The sequence below is a fragment of the Chiloscyllium plagiosum genome, chromosome 33 (genome assembly GCF_004010195.1).
Source record: "Chiloscyllium plagiosum isolate BGI_BamShark_2017 chromosome 33, ASM401019v2, whole genome shotgun sequence".
Classification (NCBI taxonomy): Eukaryota; Metazoa; Chordata; class Chondrichthyes; order Orectolobiformes; family Hemiscylliidae; genus Chiloscyllium; species Chiloscyllium plagiosum.
In genome coordinates, this window is record NC_057742.1 from 42,433,610 (window position 1) to 42,443,468 (window position 9,859).

The 9,859-nt window shown below is 43.4% G+C and overlaps 1 protein-coding gene across 1 annotated transcript in view; it reads right to left on the reverse strand.

The window, feature by feature from the left end:
• Positions 1 to 9,859, reverse strand: part of LOC122539646 (solute carrier family 15 member 2-like) — a 103,429-nt gene that overhangs the window by 65,988 nt on the left and 27,582 nt on the right. Inside the window, exon 2 of the mRNA XM_043674644.1 lies at positions 4,687 to 4,768. Within this exon, the coding sequence (XP_043530579.1) occupies positions 4,687 to 4,747 (61 nt within the window). The 5' untranslated portion in view covers positions 4,748 to 4,768. The remainder of the gene's footprint in view (positions 1 to 4,686; positions 4,769 to 9,859) is intronic.

Here is a 9,859-nt window from a genome sequence, read left to right on the forward strand (position 1 = left end):
CACACTCACACACACACACACTCACATACACACACTGACTCTCTCACTCTCTCTGTCATGCATGCACACACATAGTTAAGTCTATGGGGTAAATTTGCATTTGAAGAATTGTATTTGCAGATACATTCTATTTTGCACAAAAAGCACACAAAGTTAATCCATGTAACATTTTGGAATTCCTATTTTGGAAATAGATCCAGTCTGACTCAAGCCTGGGAGACAGACAGACTCTAACCTTATACCTTTAATGCATTGTCTGAGCTGAAATGTCACCTTTTTTTATAAAACCTTATATCTCAAGAATGTGACTTAAAAGAAGTTCTGGGATTTAAATACTAATGAACCAAAACTTGCAACCCATTCTAAAAGATGAAAGACTTAGCAGCAATCTAGGTTTGTTCAATATATCGCATCAGTTGCATGACATGGTAATCTTTTGTGATAAATTCTTTGAGGGAGAAGCGCTCTGAAAGCTCGTGTTTCCAAATAAACCTGTTGGATTATAACCTGGTACTGTGTAATTTTTAACCATATAAAGAGACACAAGTCTGGTGTGAGATGGAATACTCACTACTTGCCTGGATGAGTGCAAATCCAACAACATTCGAGAAGCTCAATATCATCCAAAACAAAGTAGCTTGCTTGATCAGTATCACAACTGCCACCTCCAACAACCACTCATTCCATCAGTGACGCACTGTAGCAGGAGGGTGTACCAGTGTTATAAATCATAGTGGTAACTGAAAGCCTCCTTGCACAGCACCTATCAAACCTGTGAACTCTAACATCTCGAAGGACAAGTGCTGCAGACATGTCGAAAAGCCACTGGCTACAGGTCCCTGGCACGGAGTCTGTCCCTGTTGCTCAGAAGGGAAGGGGGAGATGAGAGAACATTAGTCACTGGGGACTCCATTGTTAGGGGGATAGATAGGAGGTTCTGTGAAACAAGAGAGACGAGCAGTTGGTGTGTTGTCTCCCTGGTGCCAGGGGTCATGATGTCTCACACCGTGTTTTCGGGATCCTTGAGGGGATGGTCCACATAGTTACTAATAACATAGGTAGGAAGAAAGATGGGGATTTAAGGCAGAAATTCAGGGAGCTAGGGTGGAAGTTTAGAGCTAGAACAAACAGAGTTGTTGTCTCTGGTTTGTTGTTTATGCCACATGCTAGCGAGGTGAGGAATAGGGAGAGAGAGGGGTTGAACACTTGGCTACAGGGAGGGTGCAGGATGGAGGGTTTCAGATGCCTGGATAATTGGGGCTCATTCTGGAGTAGGTGGGACCTCTGCAAATGGGATGGTCTGCACCTGAACCAGAGGGTTACCAATATCCTGGAGGAAACATTTGCTAATGCTCTTCAGGAGGGTTTAAACTGATTCAGCAGGGGGGGGGTGGGAACCTAAGTTGTAGTTCCAGTGTCCAAGAGGTTGAGAGCAGTGAGGTCAGAAATGAGGTTTTCAAGATCACAAGAGTTCACCGGCAAGCAGAAAGATGGTTTGAAGTGTGTTTACTTCAACGCCAGGAGCATCCAGAAAAATGTGGGTGAACATGCAGCATGGGTTGGTACCTGGGACATCAATGATGTGGCCATTTCGGAGACATGGGTAGAGCAGGGACAGGAATGGTTGTTGCAGGTTTCGGGATCTAGATGTTTCAGTAAGAACAGAGAAGATGGTAAAAGAGAGAGAGGTGTGGCATTGTTAGTCAAGGACAGTATTACAATAGCAGAAAGGATTCATCTACTGAGGTAGCATGGGCTGAGGTTAGGAACAGGAAAGGAGAATTGACCTGTTGTGAGTTTTCTATATGCCTCCAAATAGTTCCAGGGATGGAGAGGAAAGGATAGCAAAGATGATTCTGGATAGGAGCATGAGTAACAGGGTAGTTGTTATGGGGGACTTTAACTTTCCAAATATTGACTGGAAATACTATAGTTCAAGTAGTTTAGGTGAGTCAGGTTTTGTCCAAAGTGTGCAGGATGGTTTCCTGACACAGTATGTAGACAGGCCAACAAGGAGTGAGGCCACATTGGATTTGGTAATGGGTAATGAACCTGGTCAGGTGTTAGATTTGGAGGTAGGTGAGCACTTTGGTGATAGTGACCACAATTCGGTTATGTTTACTTTAGCGAAGGAAAATGATAGGTATATACTACAGCTGGGGGAAAGGCAATTATGATGCGATTAGGCAAGATTTAGGATGCACAAGATGGGAAAGGAAACTGCAGGGGATTGGCACAATTGAATTGTGGAGCTTATTCAAGGAACAGCTACTGTGGGTCCTTGATAAGTACATACCTGTCAGGCAGGGAGGAAGTGGTCGAACACGTGAATCCATGGTTTACGAAAGAAGTTGAAGCTCTTGTCAAGAGGAAGAAGGAGGCTTATGTTAGGATGAAATGTGATGGCTCAGTTAAGGCGCCTGAGAGTTACAAGCTAGACCTAAACAGAGAGCTAAAAATAGCCAGGAAGGGACATGAGAAGTCGTTGGCAAATGAGATCAAGGAAAACCCTAAAGATTTCTATAGGTATGTCAGAAATAAAAGAATGGTCCAAGAAAGACTAGGAGAAATCAGGGATAGTAGTGATAAGTTATGCATGGAGTCCGAGGAGATAGGGGAAGCAATAAATTAATATTTTTCATCAGTATTCATACTGGAAAAAGACAATGCTGTTGAGGAGAATACTGAGATAGAAACTGCTAGACTGGATGGAATTGGCGTTCGAAAGAAGGAGGTGTAAGCAATTCTGCAAAGTGTGAAAATAGATAAGTACCCTGGGCTGGATGGGATTCATCCTAGGATTCTCTGGGAAGCCAGGGAGGAGATTGCAGAACCTTTGGTTTGATCTTTATGCCGTCATGTCGACAAGAATAGTGCCAGAAGACTGAAGGACAGCAAATGTTGTCACCATGTTCAAGAAGGGAAGTAGAGACAAACCTGGTAAGTGTAGACCAGTGAACCTTACTTCAGTTGTGGATAAAGTGTTGGGAAAGGTTATAAGCGATAGGATTTATAATCAGCTAGAGATGAATAAGTTGATTAGGGATAGTCAACATAGTTTTGTGAAGGGTAAGTTGTGCCTCAGAAACCTTATTGAGTTCTTTGAGAAGGTGACCAAACAGGTGGATAAGAGGAAAGTGGTTGATGTGGTGTATATGGAATTCAGTAAGGCGTTTGATAAGATTACTGCACAAAATACAGAGGCATGGGATTGAGGTGATTTAGCGATTTGGATCAAGAATTGGCGAGCTGAAAGAAGACAGAGGGTGGTGGTTGATGGGAAATGCTCATCCTGGAGTTCAGTTACTAGTGGTGTATATGAGGGCGTAGAAGGATGCGTTAGTAAATTCGCGGATGATACCAAGGTCAGTAGAGTTGTAGATAGTGCCAAAGAATATTGTAGGTTACAGAGGGACATAGATAAGCTGCAGAACTGGGCTGAGAGGTGGCAAATGGAGTTTAATGCAAAAAAGTATGAGGTGATTCACTTTAGAAGGAGTAACAGGAATGCAGTGTACTGGGCTAATGGTAAGATTCTTGGTAGCATAGATGAGCAGAGAGATCTCAGTGTCCAGGTACATGGATCTCTCAAAGTTGCCACCCAGGTTGATAGAGTTGTTAAGAAGGCATACGGTGTGTTAGTCTTTATTAGTAGAGTTGTTAAGAAGGCATACGGTGTGTTAGCTTTTATTAGTAGAGGGATCGAGTTTCAGAGCCATGTGGTCATGCTGCAGTTGTACAAAACTCTGGTGCAGCTGCACTTGGAGTATTGTGTACAGTTCTGGTCACCGCATTATAGGAAGGATGTGGAAGCTTTGGAAAGGGTTCAAAGGAGATTTACTAGGATGTTGCCTCGTATGGAGGGAAGGTCTTATGAGAAATGGTTGAGGGACTTGAGGCTGTTTTAGTAAGAGAGAAGGTTGAGAGGTGACTTAATTGAGACATATAAGATGCTCAGAGGGTTAAATAGGGTGGACAGTGAGAGCCTTTTTCCTCGGATGGTGATGAGGGAACATAGCTTCAAATTGAGGGGTGATAGATATAGGACAGATGTCAGAGGTAGTTTCTTTACTCAGAGAGTAGTAGGGATGTGGAACGCACTGCCTGCAATAGTAGTTGACTCACCAACTTTAAGGGCATTTAAATGGTCATTAGATAAACATGTGGATGAGAATGGAATAGTGTAGGATAGATGGGCTTCAGGTTGGCTCCACAGGTCGGTGCAACATCGTGGGCTGAAGGGCCTATACCGCACTGTAATGTACAATGTTCTAAATTGCACTGACCTGATTCTTAAATTGCTCTAAATATAGAAAGTTGAGAGGAGATCTAATCGTGATCTTTGAAATGATTTAATACTTCAACAGGGTATAAAGAATTCATTTCCTCTGACGTGGAAAACCAGAATGAGAGAGACAATCTAGAACATTCAGGAGTCAAATCAGGATGCAATTTTTCATTCAAAAGGTAGTGAAAATCTCAAACTCCTTCATGAAAAGGGCTGTGAAGGCTAGGAGTTGATTGAAAAGTTTAAGGTTAATTGAGAGATTTTAATTTGGTAAGGAAGTTCCAGTATTGTTACTGATTTTCTGGATGTGAGGTGGTATAGTGCAGGATAGTACTGAAATTGGCAACTAGAATTTGGCAATTAGCCAACGGTAAGATTCAAATGGATTCAGACTGTACCTGGCTCCACGCTGTTGCTCCCTGCTATACTGTGATCATCCAAGTTCTCATATGCAGGCATGGTCAAATCATAACAAAACAGCTGCAGATTCAGAAGGAAAACTGGTTAAAGGTACAGTGAATAATACAGAGAGAGAGAGACTAAAACATCTCGTTATATATGTGTGTTACAAATATTGAATATGTATATATGTACTACAAATACAAATGTTAAATATGCATAGACATGAAAACACTCACAAACATGATCTGATGGTTCGTATTAACATATCTCAGAAACCTAGAACCATTTATAGCTCAACACACGTTATGTTCCTCCCCAATTCTTCAGAAACAAGTCTGTAGTGGTGACAGGGACATCATCAGCTGACTGGAAAACTGGCAAAAGACCCCCCACTGCCTCTTCCAACAACTTCCAAATACACTCCCTTCACCACTAATACACAATGGCAGCAGCATGTACCAGCTAGAACATGGACTGCAGGAACGTACCAAGGCTCCTTTGAGAGCACCTTTCAAACTCACCTCCTTTATCACTTCAAAGGACAAGAACAGCAGGACACTATCACCTGGAAAAACCTCTCCGAGTCACATAACATCCTGACTTGGAAATATATGGTGCTTCGCTATCACTGGGTCAAAATACTGCAACTTCCTCTCTAATAGCACTGTGGGTGTAAGAGCACTTACATCCTAAGGACAACAGCAGCTCACCCCCACCTTCTGCAGGGAAATTAGGGATGGACAATAAACTCTGGGTAAACCAGTGATGCCCATATACTGTACCATGAATTAATCATTTTTTTAAAATGTCAAAGCATATGTTAAGATTTGGCTAAGGCAGATAAGGAAAAGCAGTCTCCATTAGTAAACAGAACAAGGACAGGAGGATCCAGGGTTAAAATTTTGAACAGGGGGTGCAGCGGTGATGTAAGGGAGAATTTCTTTACACAGCCTGTAGAAATGACCTACAACTCATGTTCACACTTTATCTTCAGTTGCCACATGTTCTTCTGTTACATCCTTTTAGATGTCAAATTACCTGCTACTACTAATATTATTAGTCTACTCTTCTCTGTTCCATTGCCCTTTTCAAATTAAGGAAAGTATTAGCTGTCATCTAGTCTTCTGGCATCATTGAGTCAATATTTATATGACATCGCTGCTATCGATTTGCTTGCTTCTTTTAGTAGGGAATATGTAACACAGAAGACACGGTAAATTTAAATACTTTATCAATTATTTTCCTGATTTCTTCCCTAAATATTTTAATCCTTTTTGAACTCTTCTTTCACTGTCGCATTCACCCTTGTTATATCTGACTTGAGAATACCACCTTACAGGCTTAGCCTCTTGACTGAAAGACCTGTGTCTTCAAGATTTCTTACAAAGTCACCCCAGAACAGATAAATCATTAAGTCTGGTAGACACCAGCCTGGTTTGGTAAGACTGACAATGATGGCAATACTTGGTAAACCATGAGGTGAGGTTATTATTCAACACTTCTGTCATTTTTATTCCTTTGAACTAAACCTCCCTTAGACCTCTTTTGTTTTTTATGTGTCAGTCCTGATGAGACTAATGTCTTGTGGATCCCACCTAAGCAGGGTTGCCTCCTGCTTTCAGAGGTGGTGGCTAGGTTTCTAGGAAACAAATTTCAGTCCAGTGTTTTTGTGAAGCATGAGCCAGAATTGATAGGAAGGATGGGATGGGAATGGGAACATCTACTACAAACCGACCGACTCCCACAGCTACCCGGACTACACCTCCTCCCACCCTGCTGAAAATGAGTTGCTGGAAAAGTGCAGCAGGTCAGGCAGCATCCAGGGAACAGGAGAATTGACGTTTCGGGCATAAGCCCTTCTCCTGAAGAAGGGCTTATGCCCGAAACATCGATTCTCCTGTTCCCTGGATGCTGCCTGACCTGCTGCGCTTTTCCAGCAACACATTTTCAGCTGGGAATGGGAGGGCAGACTTGAAATGGTGTGAAGTCATAAGTCATACAATGCCAGGTTATAGTCCAACAGGTTTATTTGAAATCACAAGCTTTCAGAGCTCTGCCCCTTCATTAGATGAACACCACCTGATTAAGAAGCAGTGCTCCGAAAGCTTGTGATTTCAAATAAACTGTTGGACTATAACCTGGTGTCATGTGTGACTTCTGACTTTGTCCATCCCAGTGCAACACCGGCATTTCCATGTCATGAAAATGGTATGGAAGACATGAAAAGAATGGGATGAAGATGGCATGATGAGTTAATGGAATTGTCAGGCCGAATGGCAGAGATGATTATTTGATCCAACTCACAACTTGAAAGTTGCGCTTTGTGCTAAAACTTAAGTTCAAGTTATTGCTTGAATAATGTACACTCTTCCCAAACTGTCTTTTCAATTTAGGGGAAAAGAAAATCATAGAATAGACTTGTTACAACGCAGAAGGTGGCCATTCGACCTGTCATAAATGTGCTGGCTCAGTGATGGAGCAGTTCACGCGCATCACTTGCCCACATTTTACTCATAGTCCTGTACGTTCTTCTTGTTCAGATAATAATCCAACTCCCTCTTGGAAACCTCAAATAATTTGGCTCCATCAGATTCCTAGACAGCACATTCAGATTCTAACCACTCACCGCTTGCAAATGTTTTTCTTTGTGTCTCCAACCATGCTTTTGCCAATTACCTTAATTCTGTGACCTCTGGTTCTCACTCTGCTCACAAATGGGAGGAGCTTCTCCTCAACTACTCTGTCCTGACCACTTACAGTTTTCATATCTTTGCCAAGATGACTAGACTCTATCCTGTTGGAGATGGTCATTACCTGGTACTAATGTGGCACAAATTCACTTGCCATTTATCAGTCGAAGCTTGGATATTGTCCAGGTCTTGCTCAGCATTGTGAAATCATTACCGAACATCCCCAATCCTGACCTAATGGTCATTGATGATGCAGCTGAAGATGGTTGGGCCTAGAACACTATCCTGAGGAACTCCTGCAGAGATAGGCCTGGATCTGAGATATCTGATCTCCAAAAACCACAACCAACATGCTTACTGCTCAGCATGTCACTAACCAATTGAGAGCTTTCTCCAAATCTCAGTGACTTCAGTTTCACTAGGGTTCCTTGACGCCACACTCAGTCAAATGCTGCTTTGATGTCAAGGGCAATCACTCCCACCACACTTCTTGGATTTCAGCTCTCTGATCCATGTTTGGTCCAACATTTCAATGAGATCAGAAGCTGAGTGGCCTTGGTGGAAACCAAGCTGGACTGCAGTGAGCAAGCTATTGTTGAGTAAATGATGTTTGAAAGCACTATTGATGACATCTAACACCATTTCACTGACAATTGAGGGTAGACAGAGGAGGCAGTAAGAGACTGGCTTGGATTTGTCATGCTTTTTGCATGCTCGACATAACTGGGCAATTTTCCACAGTAGGTTTTGTAGGATTTTTTTATTTGTTTACAGGATGTAGATGTTGCTGACTAGGCCAACATTTAGTACCCATCTCTTATAGCCCAGAATTCAGTTCAAAATTCACATGCTCCTGCAGCTCAGGAATCACATTTAAATCAGCAGTTTTCCTTCCCTAAAGGATGGCAGTGAATCCGATGCATGAATGGTGGTTATATGGCTATAATTCCAGATTTTTATTGGATTCAAATTTCACCATCTGCCATAGTGGGATGCAAACCATGTCCCAAAAGCATTAAATTTTGGTGTCTGGATAACTAGTCCAGTGACGTTACCACAATTCCACCATTTTCCCTTGTACTGGAACAGCTTGGCCAGGGCAGCAGCAAGTTCTGGAGCACAAGTCTTCAGTGCTCTTGCCAGCATGCTATCAGAGTCAAAAGGTGTGACGCTGGAAAAATACAGCAAGTCAGGCAACATCTGAGGAGCAAGAGAACATTCCTGATGAAAGCTTATGCCCAAAACGTTAATTCTCCTGCTCCTCAGATGCTGCCTAAACTGCTGTGTTTTTCCAGCGCCACACTTCTCGACACTGACCTGCAGTCCTCACTTTCTCCCTGTATGCTGCCAGGGCCCATAGCCTTTGCATGATCTAGTGACTCCAACTATTTCTTGATATCACACACAGTGAATCAAATTAGCTGAAGATTGGCATCTGTGATGCTGGTGTAATAGCCTCCTGGCTGCTACAACACAGATAGATTGCCAACTTGGCCAAACAGCAAGGGATGCTGGGTACATTGACCAAGTGAAACTCTGAAATCAATATACCCATACAGCAGGCACTCTGCAAACACAACAGGCAGGTGCTAATGATATTAATATAACATAAAAGCAACAGTTATTCTGAACAGATACCCCTAACAACATATCCACTAAACAAAGGTCTAGACAGAAAGGTACTGGGTAAAAACAATGACTGCAGATGCTGGAAACCAGATTCTGGATCAGTGGTGCTGGAAGAGCACAGCAATTCAGGCAGCATCCGAGGAGCTTCGAAATCGACGTTTCGGGCAAAAGCCCTTCATCAGGAATAAAGGCAGAGAGCCTGAAGCATGGAGAGATAAGCTAGAGGAGGGTGGGAGTGGGGATAGAGTAGCATAGAGTACAATAGGTCAGTGGGGAAGGAGATGAAGCTGATAGGTCAGGGAGGAGAGGGTGGAGTGGATAGGTGGAAAAGGAGCTGGGCAGGTCGGACAAGTCCGGACAAGTCAGGGGATCGAGTTGCTGGAGGTTAGAAACTAGGATGAGGTGGGGGAAGGGGAAATAAGGAAACTGTTGAAATCCATATTAATGCCCTGGGGTTGAAGTGTTCCGAGGCGGAAGATGAGGCATTCTTCCTCCAGGCGTCTGGTGGTGAGGAAGCGGCGGTGGAGGAGGCCCAGCACCTCCATATCCTCGGCAGAGTGGGAGGGGGAGTTCAAATGTTGAGCCACTGGGCGATGTGGTTGATTGGTGCGGGTGTCTCGGAGATGTTCCCTAAAGCGCTCTGCTAGGAGGCGTCCAGTCTCCCCAATGTAGAGGAGACCGCATCGGGAGCAACGGATACAATAGATGATATTAGTGGATGTGCAGGTAAAACTTTGATGGATGTGGAAAGCTCCTTTGAGGCCTTGGATAGAGGTGAGGGAGGAGGTGTGGGCGCAGGTTTTACAGTTCCTGCGGTGGCAGGGGAAAGCGCCAGGATGGGAGGGTGGGT